Here is a 19319-nt window from a genome sequence, read left to right as displayed (position 1 = left end):
TCTGTTTTGTTCTGTTTAACTAGTAGGCATATCAGTGAGTTTGTCCTGAAAAGAGACTCTTGCACCTCTCAAATGGATAAAGTCATGACAGTGAGCATCTTTAGCATGGTTATCAGAAGCTAGGAGCATCATCTCAAAGATGAGAGCGAGCCTCACTTCAGAGGATGTTCACTGTAATCGTGAATTCATGAACTGAATCATCTATAAACTTCTTATTTTGGACTGGGGGGAATAAAAATAAAAAAAAAATAAAAATTCAGCTTTAGTTGAACTTATGGACAGAAGCCATTTTTAGTTTCCTATTTGCACATTATTTTCTCATTTAAAACAATTCTAGCACTTACCCAATATTACTTAATATTTTTATACATTACATTTTTTATTCTGACGGTCCTATTGAGCAATGTTAAAAATACATTTGATATTTTCAAATTCATACACTTCCTGGGTAATTACTGTAATTTGCTGTGGGACGAGAAAACAGGGCAATATTCACAGGTGGGCAGAGTTGAGCCTAAAACAGGAGGTTTGCCCACAGGAAACAGATAAATGTTACTGAAACGATCGAAATAATCTTTAGTTGCAGCCCTACAGTCATAAATGTCAATACTAAAAGAGTGACAAATGGCTAATATTGACCAATATAACTTCCCAACTGAAATATCCAGATGTTTCCCTATAACTTGTTCTGATTGAATGCAGTTAGGTAGACCGTTAAAGGGAGAGTACAGTAGATCCTAAAGTGAACAGGTGCATTGCCCTTGCAGGTGCACATAAAATACTCCGAAGACAAGGCTGCTAATCCTTTCTTAATTAACTTGATTGCACAACTCTGTTGCTTGTGAAGCTCGCACACAAGAATTTCACTCACATGTGCTGTACCAATGTACCTGCACATGTGATGTGACAATAAAAGTGATTTGATTTGATTCTTGAGTTGTGACAGCAATAAATAAAATGTACCAAATCATTTTTACATCTTGAGAATGCATTGCTACAAGTATAAGTTTAACTGAAACACGAGCTGATTCAGAATTTACACAATAAAATACCATTTACCCAACTTTAGCCGGCTGACTTAAGGTGTCACTACAGTATCCGAGTTGCCATAGCTAAAATGGTTCATTTCAAACAATGGATAAACTGAGGCGCTGCATCAAGGATGAGTACAAAATAAATAAGGAATTATCTGAAGTTCATGATGATGCTGCTCGTGTCCAGTCCAGAGCTGATTTTAGCGCCAGTCCAAATCAAACCGATACTGTGGCTCTGTAGTTTTAGATAGCAGCATTGCACAGTGAGTGACAGCAGTGCACCTGGAGTTTTGCACATCTAGAACTCAGAAACCAGTTGTTTGCTTCCACTAACAATAAAAACAAAAAGCAATGTAAGCATGCATATGTTCTGCCTCTGGTGTGTCACATCTCATTAACCACAGGAAAGAAGAAGAAACAACCTTAAATTTTCCTTACACTTTAAAAAAAAAAAAAAAAAAAAAAAAATAGGAAAAATAAATAAACCCACCATGCCCTAGTTAAAAATGCAGACAGACTTGTGGGCACCACATACCAGACACCTGCCAGGCCATTCCTCTAACCAACTGCTAATACATTTACAGCTACATGTGTACTTCAAAGACTGTTCCAGTGACCGTCATTTTTCACATGCCTTCCAAATAAGAGGCTGACTGAAAGGAATGGGTAAGGGGAAAGGGAACCCGAGTCTCCCGTCCTCCGTTTGTAGGGTTGAAATGTGTCTGCATAAAACAAGTGGACTGTAAAAGCACATCAAGATCTTCGCTGAGAGAAAGAATGAGAAAGAGACAGAAAAGGAGAGGGGCAGCAAGCTCAGGATCTCTATTCCAGTTTTGAGAAAATTCCTGGCATACTTTTCCTTCTAAAGGACTTGCATGTCAATTTAATCATTCTGCCTATTTTGGTTCCCATTTAATCAAAACACTTGTTGTACTGGAAGAGCAGCATTTCTCACTAGACAGAGGTTTCGTAGTTCACAATCACTCAAGTAATTGTGATTCGTCTTCAACTTCACTTCCTTCTTCCTAGGCCAAGACTTTGTCAGGAACTTGTCTACAGCAAATTTGTTGCTGTGTAAACATGCAAAAAAAGCTTGCCTTTTTAAGTAGCTGCACAAGCATTACATGTGTGCATAAATACCAAAAGGAACAAGGAGGTAGTTATGTAGAAAGTGCTACCTACAGATATTTACTTAATTCTAGTGATTTCTCAAGAACGTCAGCAAACTGAAACTAGTTCTTTGTGTAAGTGCCACAGCTGCTCATGAAATACAAACCATTCATAACCGTGCCCAACAATGATGTGCTCTATTGAAAATGATCAATATTTTGATTGCTATGTGTCTGACATAATTTAATGGTTCGATAAGGCAGGTAGGCGGGGCCAGAAGGACTGGGCGGTCTTTCACAGGCCTGAATGCCACATAACTGCCCAAACTCCGGGTGTGCCAACATCAGTTTGCTAAACTAACAAAGCTGCCAGACAAACAGTGCAGAACTACTAACACCTACCTGTTGTGTCTTTGAACTACACTGTGAAACTCAAGCTTCCTTCTACCAGGTACAAGAGCTTAGGACTGCATATGTACACATCTGGGGGAAAAAAGCTAAGCAGGATGGCTGATGAAGTACAGGCATAGCAGCACTCATGACATAAAGTGGACTAATAAATCCTTTTACAACAGAACACATGGATCATTGGGTCTATTATGGTCGTCTGTGACGGACTACAGACGCTGCTTACCAAAAGGTCCAGCCTAGAAATGCTTGTTAAAGTAATTATTCAAATTTTACTAAGCAGAGGGCCAGGTAACTGTTGGGTCTATGATATTACACAGCCAAATCTTAGCAGTGTTCTCCCAGCAGATGGGAGCACTCTTCCTTACTTCTATGATGGCAAGATCTAAATAAGATCGTCCAGTGACAGCGATGGAAATCTGCAGTTCTCTCCTGTATTTTGTTGTGTCCAAGTAAACTGGAGCATAGCCATTTGACCGGAGCAATGTGCAACCACTTTCTGCACAGGTGTGTGGACGTTAACCTGCTGGCACAAGCACTGATAATGTTGACAACACTCAGCAAACAAATCGGACATTATGTATGCAAAGTAGGGCAGCGCAATATGGCCAAAAATATTTATCACGATATACATTTGAAAATTTGCGATAAGGCACTGCGCATGCGCGTTTTACCCACATTCTATCGCGATATTTCATTTTCTTATCATTGCCTAACATTATACCGGTATTACCGTGAACTATATAATATGGCCCTGCCCTAACGCAAAGTACGACAGATTCAAGCAAAATTTGAAATACAATTTGATTAAAGAATGTGATCAATGGTTTAAATAGCTTTCAAGTATGGATTTAACCTCATCTACTGGACTGCAGTTTTCACAAAGACACAATCTCTCCAGTGTGTCCTGGGTAGAGTTGCCAGAAAGAAAAACCCTAAGATATTAATACTAAAATGTTCAACAATAGTGATACAAACAGTGCTCTCTTTGCCAGGTGGCACATAATTTTACACGGTACTAGTGGTGCAACGAATCAAAAATCTAATGGTTCGGACCGGATCACGGTTTTAAGTCATGGATCGGATCAATTTTCGGATCAGCAAAAAAGAAAAAAAAAGACAGACAACTTAAGTATGTTTTGCCTATTAAAAACATTCAACTCAAGACTCATTCCACCCAATTATATAAAAACAAATTAAGGTGCAATATAGGGCAGTACAGGGCTTTGTATCTACCACTCCGCTGTGATATAATGAGCGGTCACGCAGCTTTCCGCTGACCTGGAGGTCCACCCGTTTGTAGTTGGGCAACAAAAGATGCCTGGGACAGTTCAGCCATAACTTTTCCTGCTCATATATGCTTGGAACGATCTTGTCACTGAAGTGGACGCGCAACAGGATACCATAGCGTGGCTCAAGCATGTTCATCACAGTTTAAATCCCTTGTTTTGCACAAGGAAATACGGCCTCCTGTCTGCAGCTAAACACCCCAGTAGCTTTTGTAATAGCTTTAGCCCGGTCGGACTGGGCAGCAAAGGGCTGCTTAAATACCGCAAACTCCTCTGCTCCTCCACTTGGATCGCTAGCGCTGACCATAACTATCGCTTGACAGACCTACCACGCGCACCATACACACACTTTTTTTCCTTCTTTTTTGAATCTTCGAATCACGTGCGTGCCGAACCGTGGAGTGGGATCGGTTCGGATTACGGATTAACCGTGATCCGTTGCACCACTACACTGTACCATGGCAGACCTTCCTCTCACCAACAACCAAAACACTCAATGTTCATCACAATGAACACTACTTTAAGAGAAATTTTAAGAGATCAGTAAAGTTCTTATTTCAACAACATTGAAGTAATAAACAGTTTATAAATGTTAACCTGGCCAACACACATAGTTAGCAGGGTAATTGCTAATAGTTACCAATGACCCATTGGCTACATTAGCCACCAGTTATCATTAACGCAGCGGTCGGCAGACTATAGTCATGGATGGAATATCAAACTGTGGCAGCTCAGGATGTGATCAAATGGAAAACTGGGAGGGTTGCTGGCTGTACAGAGCAGCGGGGGAACCATGGCAGAACTGAGTCAAGAGTCCAGAGTGTGAGGAACTAGTCCAAGCAAATAAGGAGTGATATCAGATGGACAAGCGACTGTTTTTACGTGCTGTCGTTAGAAACAGCGACGGTAAACCCAGCATGTGGCTCTGCCGTCCGCTTGTTTATTTTCCACATAAACCTTTCAAAATAAAGCTGAAGATCCTGTTGAGATTTTTCAAAATAAACTGAAATGATGACAAACAGAAGGACCAGTCAAAGAAAATCGAGGACCTTATTTCTAAACGAGGGGCTAGCATGGACATGGTTGGTTATGAAAAGTCTGACACGGACCAGAAAACTGTACTATGCAAATTATGCAGGAAACCGGTCCCCACCTCAGACTCAAACACGACAAACCTCTTCTGCCACCTACGCAAGAATCACGTGAGAGTATGGGGAGAGTTTACGGATGAGAAGCAAAAGAGAGCCGTCAGGTGCTAGAAACAAATAAACCTTAGGCTTTTCCCCGCAGCACGCCATGTAATAAATACAAATAAAGAAAATGGCAGCCATTACAACTTGTGTCTAAAAGTGTATAGTTTCACGCAACGGTCAAAACACGTTACTCCAGGTACACGACGACCAGCTGAAAACACTTCACGCAAGTCAAGTTGCCTGAGATTCACAGAATTTACTGAGAATGTAAAATGTTTGTGATATATATCGCTGTCGGAACGATAAATGTTTAAAATCGGGATATGAGATTTCACTGCATCCCTTCAGTGCAGATCAGTAGAGGCTATACTTCAAATTACTCCCACATAATGAGCTACCTACAACTCAACACCATAGTTGAGGGTGGGAATGTAGATCAACCAGTATCAGGAGCTTTGCTTTCCCAATACGTTCTCCCTTTATGACAACAGAGAAGATAATAATCTGACAATGTGATAATGAGATGAGCAAAGAGACACTTGGCTCAGCATTTTGATCAAAATGCTAATGCACACATGCACCAAGTAAAAATGGCAATGTAAAACTTGGAAAACATAGTTGGGGTTTAGAACTTTTGGTTTTTATTAAAAACAAAAAACAAAACACAAATGAATGCCCTTATAGTCGGCCAAAAGTACATTTCTTAACATTTCATTGTCTCAGCAGTGAATTAAGAAAAGCACTGCAAATTCATCAAAAATTAAAAGAGTAAGTTGCAACCAAAATCATTTACTTTCATCTTAATTCAAAGTTGATAAAAATGAGGTTTACTGCAGTGTGACCACTGCTGTTTACATTTCCACAATTCAAAGACAAACTCAAAACTGATTAACCAGTACGAGTATCTGAATACTCAGCTCCACATACAAGTCCTCGCTGTAACAACTGTCTATATCCTGCTAACAGCTGTGACATGCTGTCAGGGAAGCTGGTTTTATCACAGCTGACTGCCAAGTGCAAGTGAACTGTAAGTAGATCCAAATTCTAGGTGGGTGAATGTTAAAAACAAACAAAAGAATGACTGGTAGTTGATACTGTTATGCCACATTTCCAGAAATTAAGCTGATACGGATGACTTAACCACCATTCAGTACTGCTAGACATACATTTGCAGTATTTGAGAATCCAGGAAGGAAACACTGCCTTCAGCAATGCTATTATGGCTTTGACTATAGCTGATAAACCAGAGGGCATCCCCTACCATGGCCCACAACTGTATAAACACACAGATCTCTCTTTTGGGTCATTTTATCCTGTGTGTGGGTTGTTCATCTGTACTGTCTGCAGTTTTGTTATTTCTACCAAACCCAGCCATGCCAGCCGTTACCTTGGCAGCAGCTAACAGGGATACAAATAAATATGGCTAACAAAGGGCTTATCTGCTTGGCTTACTGTAAGCCTTACTAAGAGAAACCATAATAGGCGTAGGTAGGCTGTATACATGAAACATCCTTGGGTGTTGCCAAAAAACAAATACTCATTAACCCAGATACTACCAACCTGTTTGTGCAGTGCGTGCATTGACAGATGAAGTGTGTGTTCAGTGTATGTGCATACATAAAGTGTCCTGAATCCCATTTCAGGTAAGTGTTCAGGTGAGTATCGGGGCCTTAGCGTTTGAGCGTACAAAATGTGCTTTATTATCCAGGTTTCACTGAATACGATCTCAACACCAAACAACAGCCACAAGCCGTTAAGGACTAGCCGATGAGCTGAGCGTTTTACTGCAGGGTCTACCAATACTAGAAATGTGGTAGCTTGTCATCTTACTCTGAATGTTATGGTTATTATAAAAAAAATGCTTTTATAAGAGTTGTGTTTCCCATGATTTATGCTGATGTGCTACAGTGGGGCACTGTGTGTTTGCAGGAGAGTTGCAGAGCAAACATAGCTGGGATAGTGACAAAACAAGAGGAATGGTTCAAAATACGTTTGCCATTGTTGCCAAAGCAGTCATAAGAACTTTACATAGCCGACGGCAGGGCTTGATTGATCGCATTTTAATACTAATGAAAATTAAAATAAGGATACTTTTTTTGCACTTCTGCTAATAAGCACTGTTTTCTTGTTTTCTAAATGAAGTACATTCATTTTCTTTGCAGCAGCGCATTTTCACCTTTCCCGAAAAGTTCAAGCTCACTTGCCGTTTATGCAACTTGAGCCAACGTGATTAAAAGGAAGCCCTTAGTAAACACGAGCCATCTAAAGGAAGAAAACAGGCTTTCAGTAGGTGAGCTGATAGCATGACCACTAACTAATATGTCTGCAGCCGCTTTGGTCTGACAATCGCTTGGGATTTCTCACGCGGTCCACTTTCTGCAGTGAGCAGCAGTTGGATCACGGTGGTGCTGCTTGCCCTGTGGCTACTCTGAAAGTATGGCCAAGGCATGCAAGTTCAGTGCTGCCTGGGCTTCTTTTTGCCCACATCCACATGTGCAGACTTCCCACAGTTTAGGATGCAGGCTAAGAGCAGGTCAGCATTTCTTTGCAGGACTTGCAAGTTCTAATTATGAATCCGCTCTCTACAGGATGACCCAGTGTCCCATACAATGGCCAACACTTTATTAATTTGCCTTCCCTCTGAATTAGATTTAAAGTAATAGAGAATACCCTATGAAAACTTCAAAAACTGCCTCATCTATAGGTGTATGAATACTCAGCCCCATAATGTTTAATATTCAAGATCACAATATCGATCAAAACAATTGTAATAATTATTGCTGCCTAAGCCAACAGTCACTATAAAAACCCATCACCACAAAGTCCATCAGTAAAAGACATTTTAACCCCAGGAAGTCAGAAACCAACTTATCAAAATATTTCAAAGAGTGTTTAAAGTTAAACACGTAGGATTTATTTTAGAGATAAGCAAACTTTTGACTCCTGTGGTGTTAAAGGATAATTAGGAGCAATAAAAGAAGTTTAGTACAATTTACTGTTGTACTTTATTCCTGTAGCACTATTTATATATTACAACGGTGCAGTAAGACAAAACAGCAGTTCTACATAGATGAATGAGAAGTTATGGGAGCGCCAAGCAAAAAACATGCGTTTATTTCCCACATGCAGAATTTTATCTCTGTGGCTTCCGTATAGTTCTAACTCTTTCAAGGACAGCAGAGTCGGCTGCTGACATACATTAACTAAACTGATGGTTGCTGCTTTTGTCATACAAAAAATTAAATAAAGCCCTGGGCTTATATTAAGCAGGCTACCAAGTGTGTAAGACCATTACAAAAACACTTCAGCAGTATGAAAACGTTTGGTTTTCTATTTCTTAAACACGAACAAAAACGGATGCAAGCAGTTTTGACCGTTTTAAAGACGTTTGCACAATATGAGCAGTATTGCATGAGAAAACAGGTAGGTTTATAGGCAAGTTTTTCAGTCACATGACTCATTTAACCTTGAGTCAACAGTCGATCAACATAAATGCCTGAATGTCTCCAGTTATTGTTTGCACACTGCAGTGATGCATATCCTAAACTGCCTTTTCTTATGTTCACTGCTAAAGGACACTGTTACTTAACCCATCACAACGCAACTCTCTGCTCATGATTTATTGTTATATTTCTGAACGCAACTTCACATTTACTTTCAAATTTAAAATGAAAGGAAAATTATCCACCCTATTACCAATATCTGTCAAAGCTTCGTCATTGTTCGGGAAGCCAATTAATCACAGCCTGTATATCACTTATAATTATCACAAGCATTTGTACTAAAACTCTGTATTCAGTAAGGAGAGCAAACAAACTGTACACATTTAATTACTTGTGACTTTCATTAGCTACAGAGCAGGCAGCGAGCACTCCTCTGACCCTGACTTTTACACCGTGTACTTACAGAAGAAATCAGGCCTGTTGCTGATAAACAGCTGGAATAATTGCCTTTCAATAAAACAGCAACACTAAAAGGCAACAGCCATTTTACCGCTATATCAAACCCAACTTAGGAGAACTATAAGCATACTGTACGATTAACTACTTTTGAGCTTCATATTCAATTTGGCACAAACGTTCAAGCAAAAGCAAGCAAATTCCAAGTGTCACTTTCTTCCTTCTTATAAGTCACAAAAATCCCAAATCTAACAGCAAATCTAAGAGGTTACAAGCCAGTGGAGATAAAAGATCTAAGGGCTATTATACATGCAGTCAAAAACATAATAAAAGCTACACTAAGCATGACAATCTATAAAAGGGATGAAAGAGGTCCATAATAGGCTCCACATGAAGAGAGACAACCAGACGGAGCTAAAACCGACGCTGTAGCTAGATAGCGCTTGGGTCTTTTTCACATAGGCTTAAGTAAACAGGCCATTTCTTGTTCTGAGAGGGCCTCGAGCACAATCAGGCTGCATACAGTAGAAGGCAATGAGTCCGTGTTACCCTAATTAACAGAAATCACCACACTTATTTCATACAATTATTTCTGACCATCTTGTACAAAAAAATATATATATTTTTGAGTAGATACCCAATTACACCATTGCCATTTTGTTTCAGTTGAGCTTATTACACTGGGAGGTGAGGGATTTATGCAGTCTTTATACTGGAAGACAAGCATCTATGAAATTTCATGATGTCTGTGCAATACACAATAATAATCCTTTAATTAGCTCTTTTTCACCATTTTCTGTTTTCCTTCCTCCCAACCCCCATTTACTTCTGGTTACCATGAAGCATCGACTCCAGTAGATCAGAGTGACACAGGTATCAGTTTTAGCATCCGAATATAAAGAGAGGAGGAGAAAAGAAAAAACAATTGTTGGTTCTAGTAGGGCTGCATCTCAGTATTTGATTATTATAGAAAGGCATTTTGCCATGTCCTTTTTAGAACTTGGAAATCTCATCCAAGGTTAGGAACTTGACATTTTTGGGAGCATTAAAAAGAAAAAAGGCACTCAGAATAGTTCTCTACAAGAACATTTGATTAACAAAAAAATTATTTTAAACTGTATAAATTACACACGATCTTTCTTACAATCTAGTCATTTTTGATACCACAAGAAAACAGTTACTTTTTAATCCGCTTATTTTTAGTGTTAGATGCTGATGCGGCGGTTTGTGAGAACACCTTTAGCATCAGGAAGTCAGGATTCAGTCACCTGTGACAAACTACACAGTCTCTCAAATATCCTCTGGCATGTCAATGAATTTGTGCGACTTACTGTGAAGTTTACTTAAACTCTATTTCAGGTTACAACGCAAGACACAAACACCAAATGGCATTCAAAGGCATAATGGCTCTGCTAATCTACCTTTAACGCACACAGACACACACCTGAATAGCATTTCCAGCTCTCTGGAGAGGACTCATTTCCCACAGCAAGCCACCTCAGTGCAGGCCTTTTCTAGACTTAATTAAAATGCAGCCCTTGCTCATCACTGAAGCCACACTTCACTCCGAGGTGTGTGTGCACAGGAACAGGCAGAATCTACTCAGGGACAAAATATTTAGTAGTGGAAGCGTTCCAGTTTCTGACTGTAGTTCAAGTAATACTGGCCATTCACTTTCAAGAGTCTGTGTGAAGGGCAAGAGAGAAGCTCGCTGGCAAGATTTAATTCTCAAATAACCTCCTCCATCATTTACAACCCAGAACTGCTTACATCCACCGACCTTGGCCAGTCTCCTCCCTCTGCTGTCTTATGGGTGGTCTTCTAACAAAAAGAAAATCAGCAGGGGAGACGTTTCTCATGAATCCTTGTGGCCAAAGATGCAAGACTACGGAAGCTTTGAAGAAACACAGTAAAGATTACAGACTGCGGATTTTAATTCAGTCGCTGGTTTAAATTCCTGGGTGAGTGGCTGCTTCCAGCTATTCCACCGTTAGACTAAAAACACAACCTGAACCACACGAGTGCATTTTGCTTTGCATATCACATCACACGCAAATCCTGTGGTGATCGGAGCAATTTAGCTCGAGCAATCGTGGGTGTAGTTTTGCATGCGAAAGCTGTAAAACAACACAATCACACCAGTGGTTTTTCGAGCCAGATGGTTTGTGTGTAGTGTGGGTGCATCCCGAAGCAAAGCAGTGTGAGACAGGAACCTGCAGACTTACCCAGCAGGAGCAGCTTCAGCTCCCTTCTCGCATCTCTCTTGTCTCGTCGGAGCTGCTTCTCGATCTCAGCGTTGATTCGTTTGGACTCCTTCGCCTCCTCACTCAGGCAACAAGCCATCATGGAGTCTAAAGTCATCACCGCATGAGCGGGGGGGAAGAAAGCCCGTTTGAGGAGAGGTGTCGGGCTTACACCTCACACAAAGTACCAGATAAAAAAAAAGAAAGAAGAAGAAGGCCTCCTGTGTGCACAACAGTCCGATCCCAACAGGTTATATCCAGACACTGATAATGGAGCTCGATAGTCTCGTTGCTTGGTGCAGACTCTGGCCTCCCTTGTTGATGGCAAAGCTGCTGTCAAGTGTTAAATATTTGACAGCTTAACGTTAGTCAAAGTCTCCAGTAAAACCTCAGGCTACAGTGACTGTGAGCTCATCAGAAAAAAAGAAACTAAACATGTCTGCAAATATCCCGAGGAACTACCGAGGGTGCGAATAACCATTTTGATTTCATGGACCGGTATTAGTTTATTAACTAGCCTGAAAGCTAAACGCTGCTAACGTTATAACCAAGCTAACAGGTTGAATTTTATCTTCAGCGCACTTTGTTTTCTTGCTTAGCCCAGTCAATTTAAAAATATATAGACATATATATTTTTCTTATACTAAACTACTAACTTCGGTCCCACACACAGCGGGACACAACTGCCTGGCGCGGCCACCACATTTGTCCAATCCCCTCTGCTGGCTGCCCGGCCGAGTGCAAGCCTAGCCGCCCCGAAATCAGCGCTCCAAGTTACGCCCGCGCAGTGACAACGAGCCCCAGTCTGTCCATCCAGAAAGGTTGGTTTACTGCCTCGAGTCCTCCACGAACCGCATGCACCTGTGCCGATCAGAGAAAGTGCGCGCTCAGAGCAGGTATGTCTCGCAGGCGGAGGCACCAAGTAACCAGGATAGGGGGCTAAATGGGAAGGCTAATTGTTAGCTAGCTAGGTTAGCTCAGAGAGCCTTCCCTGGAATTGCAGCCCAAAAAACAGCCAACTCCTACTGACAGAGAATCCTGACTGCATTAAACTAGCGTTCCCCAAAATAAACTCGCAAACACCAAACCCCCCTCCCCAAAGTGCCAAAACGTCTTACTGGCAGTCAAATTGACCCTTGTCCTCCGTGCATTTTATCGCTCCTGGTATTTTTTTTTTTTTTTTTTTCCTTTTCCTGGTGGTGCTGATCGCTCCTCATCACCCACTCCTCAGCTCCGGTGTGGCGCTGTCGATTTCGTCACTTGGGATATAAGTGATTGATAAGAGGAAGAGCGAATCAACACGAGGCGTGTGGGTGTTTCAGGCGGGTCTTTCCAGCACGGTTAACTTCCCAAGTTTGCTTGAGAGGAAAAAGTCATCCTCTTTGGAGGCGTGTCGGAGGAAGCGACTGACATTTGACTGGATGGGCAACGCCCATCTCCTGTCAAAGAGCAGCGCACTCACATACAGCCTGTCTGTGTTGTGCAGTCCACTACAAGAGTTTCACCAGGTCATTTCCGAGACTACTCAAACAACGAGCTGCAGGCAGTGGAAATAAACTAAGCGGCCTTCTATTTAAGTGCAGTAACTGAGTGCTGTGCAGTTTTGAGATGAGCTACTTCTCCTTGCACTTTCGTTCTAAAGCACTTTTCATTAGTACTACTACCTTCCCAATAAGATGTAATATATGCCGCTCACATTCTGTATAACAACCCCCTTTCCCAGCTTGAAACTTTATAATATCTCATTTATCTGATATTTGAAGTTTAACATTTGTGTGATATTGAATGCAAGACTTGCCACTTCCTCCAGCCTATCCCTGGCATCCTCCGCTGTCACACCAACCCTCTGCATGCCCTACTTCATTAGATCCATGAATCTTCACTGTGGTCTTCATCTTTTCCTCCTGCATTACAGCTCCATACTCAGTATTATTATCCAGTATATCCACCATCTTTCCTCTGCACATTTCTCTCTAACTTTGTCTTCCCTTTCAGCCATCCTGCCATCCCTCTGTCACAAATCACCCCTGACACTCATCTCCACCACCTCTCCATTTACCTTCTCTGCACGCTCACCTTTCCACCTGACTCCCTCTCATTCGCGCCCATGTATTCTGTCTTGCTTATCCTGACTTTCATTTGTCTTTTCTCCAGAGCATACCTCCATCTTTCCAGTGTCTCTTCCACCTTCTGCCTACTGTCATTACAGATCATTATTCCATTTGCAAACATCATAGTCCACAAAAACTCCTGCCTGACTCCATCTTTCAACCTGTCCATCACATTGCAAACAAGACACAGTGCAGCTCCTTCTGACGTGACTCATTTCGCTCATAGGCTTCAAAAGGACATATAAACGATTTTGTGAAACCGTCATTTGAAACTTTTTCTTGTTTTTAATGACTTGGAAATTTATTCACTATTTTATCGTTCTGATTTTATTACACTTATACGAAACAGGTCTCTGTTGTAAAGGAGACAATGGGACTCAGTGGGACTACCTGTAAATGAAATCCAAGTTAAATAAAACATCTCCACGCCTGCACAGGTATCTGGACTAAACTTGCTTTGAATGCCTTCCTGTACTTCCTCATTCTACCACCAAGTCTCCCTGTCCCCTTTCCTCTGTCCAGAGGATACAGCAAACCCCTTATTGGCACTTTCCTGCAGCACCACAGCTGTACTTTCCCAAACATCTAGTGACTCTTCCATCCCACTCACAGCTTGTCTCAACTCTTCACTGAACTCTGAATATTCTTAATTGTTCAACTTCCACCATTTAATCCTCCCCTCTCTCTGCACACGCTTCCTCTTCTTGACATCCAGAGTCATCCTGCAGATTACCATCTAAAGCTGCTGAGCTACATTCTCTCCTGCCACCCCCTTTCAGTCTCCTTGCTCTGTCAGACTGTACCTCCCTCCCCTCTCATAGATTACCCTATGCTCCTCCCCCTTCTTAAAGTGCATGTTTACCAGCCATTTCCATCCTGTTTGCAAAATCAGCTGCATGTACTATCATGCCAACAAACAAAGGAAACAAACAAGTCATACAGGAATTATAAAACAAAGTTTCACATATACTTAAGAAAGTGACACATGTACAAGACCAAGTTCAGCAACTTGCACGTCACATACAAATTAACAGAACAAATTGACTCTGAGTCATCGAGTACCAGCTGTGGGAATCTATTCATAATCACATATACACTTTGCTTTTCAAACCCCTGACTCACTGTCGGTATACTTGCCTCTTAGAACGGTTATTAACGTGTTAAGTTTTGTACTTGAGTTTATGAGTGTGAGAGATTAAAAAAAATACTCAAGGTCTTACAAAAAATGGTGACAATATTTTGTCAAAATTAAAGCAAGTAAACAAAACTAATGTTATGAAAGAGTCAAATGTCAAAACACAGGTTTGTTTTCTCATTTTAAAGGCTTATATTCTAATGTTGTCTTATATGTGCTGTTACGACTGATCACAAATAAATTTCAGTTATTGCTAATAATTACAAAACATATGAAAAAGAACTATATTTGAGTGAAATGTGCAATATTTTCCTCTAAAAGTCGTGAAATTGCGACAAAATCTGGGACAATGTAACAGAAATAACCTCATTATTTACTTCGTTGTGAGTTTCACAGGTTTGCATTTCCACAACACAACATGCCCAGTGTGTGACAGATTGTTTTAGCTGGTGTGATTTTGTCCACATCTATATGTTCCATACAGACCAACAATGGAGCAAACTTAAGTAACAGTAAGAATGCCACAACTTAAATTAAAGAGTCAGTTCATTGCAGTAAAGGTGGAGAAGTATTCACATCACATCATTAAACCAGCTCCCTGTTTGGATTCGAGACATAGACACCCTCTCTGCTTTGAAGATTAAGCATAAAACGTATTTGACTAAGCTTACAGTTAGGGCTGGATCAGGTGACCCTAAACCATCCTTTAGTTATGCTGGGACAGGCTCAGGCTGCTGGGGGACTTCCCAGAGGTATGAAAGAGTGCTAGACAAATAAAACTGAGTTGAATTGATATTAAATGAATATAATAATATACTGAATATATTATAATATTACGGTTCTCCTAGTTTGTAACAAAAAAAATAGATGTTAATGAAACGTGTATATATATCTATATATATGAACTTCTAGTTAAACTAACTTTAAATAATAATAGTCAATTATTTAATCTTTTAAATATACCACAGGTGTATAAGATCTTCATTCCAACTTTATCTTAAAATAGATGTCTGGGCTAATAAAGGAAAGCAACTCCAAAATTTTGTGAAATACTCATATGAAGATGGGGAAAAAACAGTTATGCTTGTCTACAATGTAGAGGTTTTGTTGTCAATTAAATCAAGTTTACTTTGATAAATGTATCCCAAAGGGAAACACCTTTGTTTTAGCCATTTTTGTTGTTTCTGTTTCGGGTAATACTGGGTGTGCCGGGATGAGGACACTGAAACAAAGAACAATCCTTCTTCACTGCTTAGAGTCGTCACCTGCTCAGCTGCAACAAGCAATGAGCTGACAGACAATTTTCTAGAGCCAAGTGACATCTTGTGGACATTAGATGTATTTGCAAGAGTCAACAACTTTCAAACTCATTTCACATAACGCAGCAGTATTTTTCATTTCTTCCGACTGTGGGTTCGACATGTTTAACCTCTTTAGACCTTGTTAGGTTTAATCTAACTTTGACAGAGAGAATAAATTAAGAGGCCAATGACACTGAAATCTGAGTCATAGACATTGGGTATGACTACAGATGAGAAGCTATCCCTTAAAAATTCAATAACTATCTTTAACCTGGGTGACTAATTGCATGTTGTGTACGGCAAGCTTCGTGCCGAGAAAGATGGCAAATCTGATGTTCTGATCTAAGACTAAAGAATGAAATGTATGGGATATCAGCACACTCGGTATGCCCAGTATTATCAGGAAAATCTTCAGACGTGACTCATGACATTACAGCTCGACCTGGCCGCCCACATCTTTAATGAGCTGTGCCTCCTGCCAAAATCCTCCACCTACTGAAATTACTACCAACCCTGTTCATTCACTATGAACTCAGTCAGATAATTACAGCTGTTCACCAATTTAGGGTCATTTTCACCAGTAATGCACTGGGTATTTTTTGTTTGTTTGTTTGTTCTTTAAAAAACACATTAAAAATTTTTCCAAGATGATCACATTATTCCACAAAGCCAAAGATACATAAGTCTGGATTCTCTTTATACACGGCATTGCTCTCTCATTGTCCCACACTTGACTGACGGAGCAGAAGAATGAGGAGAAAATAATCACCAACCAAATATTTCAATTAGAAAAGAAAGCAATTATTATTATTCCACTACACAGCTTTTCATTCTGTTATGTGGCACTTAAGTCAACTCTGAATAATAACATTTAAGGTTATTTAACTTAAAATCATTGCTTCATCTCTATTGAGGGTGAATGGTCTGGTACTATAGTGCCTTTCTATTCAGCTGACTGTCTTATTACATAATCACACACACACACACACACACACACACACACACACACACACACACACACACACACACACACACACACACACACACACACACACACACACACACACGAGTAACTAACTTGCCCAAGGATACTTTAGCATGCAGACTGAAGGAGTAAATATGTAGTCCCAGAAATTAGTATATATTTGCACCATCCTTAAAAAAATCTGCATGATGTTCAGTAGGAGTGTAAGACATAATAAATAAAGTATATTAAATATAAAAAATATTCAGTTCAGCTTTATTTCCATAGCGCTAAATCACAACAAGCGTCCCCTTGAAGTGGTTTATACTGCAAGGTAAAAACTTTACAACATTAGAGAGAAAGCCCCAACAATCAGAAAATCCCCCATGAGCAGCACTTGGAGGAAAAACTCCCATTTAGCAAGTAAAGACCTCCAGCAGAACGAGGCTCAGGGAGGGGCGGCCATCTGCCACAGCTGACTGGAGGTGAAGGGAAAGAGAAGAGAAAAAAGGAGAACACAGAAAGACAAAGGACAAAACACAAACTATGGAAGGAAGAAGACAAGAGTTAATGACGTGCAGTGGCAAATAAAATAAAAGTGAATAGAAGGGAGTGGAGATGAAGAGATCGGTGTGCATAATGGGAAGTCTCCTAGCCTGAACCATATGTTTTACCAAAAGGTTTTAAGCCTAATCTTAAAAGTAGAGGGGGTGACTGTCTCTTAAATCCAAACTGGGAGCTGGTTTTACAGAAGAGGAGTCTGATGACAGTTGAAGCCTCAAATACCACAAGTAAGCTTGCAGTCTGAGAGGAAAGTGGCCTGTTAGGATAACCATGAGGTCTTTAAAATATGACAGGACCTAATTATTCAAAAGTTTGTATGTGGATGGATTTAAAACTTCACACTGTATTTTATAGGGAACCAATGAAGATAAGCTTTTTTTAACCCCATAAACAATAATACGCCACGCTGTGTGCAGAGACTCCTGTTTGGAGTGATGTTAACCTGATGAGAAGCTGCCTGCGGTGCTCTATTGTTTCTGGTGTGACACACTGTCTGATAGATGCTGTCAGATTAATCATTGATCATCTCGTGTTTCCCTCAGCAGCCGGTGACATGGGGATAGAGTCTGTGTTACTGCCGCTGCATGTACAACAAACAAGCAAGCACATAAATAATACAGGTTCTACACAAAGTGTTCCATTGTACTAAGAGATCTGGATCCATCTCTGCCAGCAGGTAAACACTACAGATGTCTAAATCCCTGTAACGGGAAGCACGAGGAAGGGTTTTTTTGTTTTGTTTTCCTGTTACTGTCATTCAACGCCCACTTTTTGCGCATGATTCCCCACCGTTTTACCTTTTCCGCTTTCTTTCCTCTTGTGTTCTCTCTCTCTTGTTCCTTGCTCCTCTATTCTGTCTTCCTTTCCTTTTTTTTCTCTCCCTAAATTCTCACTAAACACATCTTTGTTGGCAAAGATTTTAGAGAATTATATAAAGGAAGGGGAATGAAAAGGGGGGGAAAAGCCTACGAAAGGCGTTCTTCAAAACAATATTTGCACCATTATCATCTTAATAAACACACAAATGTCAAGAAGAAGAGCTACAACACAGCCGCACAATACACACAAAAGATGACAAGTATGGCAGGGCTTTGTTTACAGAGTAACACCTCTGTAGAAGTCCAGCCTATTAGAAGCAAATAAAATGCATTACATATATTAAAGCTTTAATTACTTGCTGTAATTGAAAACACACGCACACACATATACACTAAAGACCCCATATTCGCCTCACCTCGTTGCCATGGCAACGTGGGGCTCAGGTGATCTCAATATATGAAACCGTGAAAGCTGGACAAACCGGTTCTGCCAGCTGAGACAAAAGTTGGACATCCAAACAGCAGCCAAGAAGAGGAGTGACAAACCTGCTGCCCTCTTCATCTTTACTCTGAAAAACCTTTGCACGGTGAAAAATCACTGAATCACTGAGCCTTACACGGATTCCTGACGGTTGGAGTACTTTGGGTGTGTGCTTTTGTATTGTACTAGACCTGTAACCATTTTATTACATGTCATAATTTAGATGTTAAATTTTCACAATAATATTCTCGTTTTTTCATAACCTGATAAAAAGAAAATGCTTGGATTTGGTTGTTTTAATGAATGAATTTAATGAAAAGTTCTCTAAATCATTTTGAAATGTAGAAGTGTAAAACAAGCTTTTTTTTTTTAAATATAACATCTGGTTATTAAAAATAAATGAGTAAAAAGTAAAAGTCTGTGAGTCAGTGATTGCCCCCAGCTCAGGTGAAACATGAAGCCGTGGAGCCTCTGCGGTAGCTGAAACTTTATCCGCGGACTCTTTGAAAACAGTCAAAACAGACATGAAAAAGAAGAGCTAACTTCCGGTTATGTATTTTCATAATAATAGCGTCTGCACAACAAGCTCAAAGGTTCTCCTGCAGTTTTAAATAAAAATGTCGAAGAAAAAATAAAAAAAAAGAATTTATTGTTTATAACTGTTAGCCCATTCCTCATCCTGCTTTTCTAAAGTTCTATTTCAGTTTATATATTCAAAAGGGGCAATGCAGTTTAGCATAGTTCCTATATGGAGCATGATAAGGATGTGC

General features: G+C 40.2%; 1 protein-coding gene across 2 annotated transcripts in view; it reads right to left on the bottom strand.

Moving 5' to 3' along the window:
- The window catches only part of LOC308393374 (guanine nucleotide-binding protein G(q) subunit alpha-like), a 33577-nt gene extending 21171 nt beyond the window's left edge, over nt 1–12406 (bottom strand). The window contains exons 1-2 of one of the 2 annotated variants that reach the window (XM_080877089.1): nt 12294–12405; nt 11158–12036 (exon numbers count right to left, since the gene is read on the bottom strand). In XM_080877089.1, the coding sequence (XP_080733215.1) occupies nt 11158–11293 (136 nt within the window). In that variant the 5' untranslated portion in view covers nt 11294–12036; nt 12294–12405. Of the gene's footprint in view, nt 1–11157 lie in introns of both variants that reach the window. The other variant, XM_080877088.1, reaches the window with a different exon arrangement.
- Nucleotides 12407–19319: the final 6913 nt, after the last annotated feature.

Source organism: Rhamphochromis sp. 'chilingali', assembly GCF_963969265.1.
Source record: "Rhamphochromis sp. 'chilingali' genome assembly, chromosome: 3".
Classification (NCBI taxonomy): domain Eukaryota; kingdom Metazoa; phylum Chordata; class Actinopteri; order Cichliformes; family Cichlidae; genus Rhamphochromis; species Rhamphochromis sp. 'chilingali'.
The sequence above is the reverse complement of the archived record's forward strand: the minus strand, read 5'-3'. Positions and strand labels throughout refer to the sequence as shown.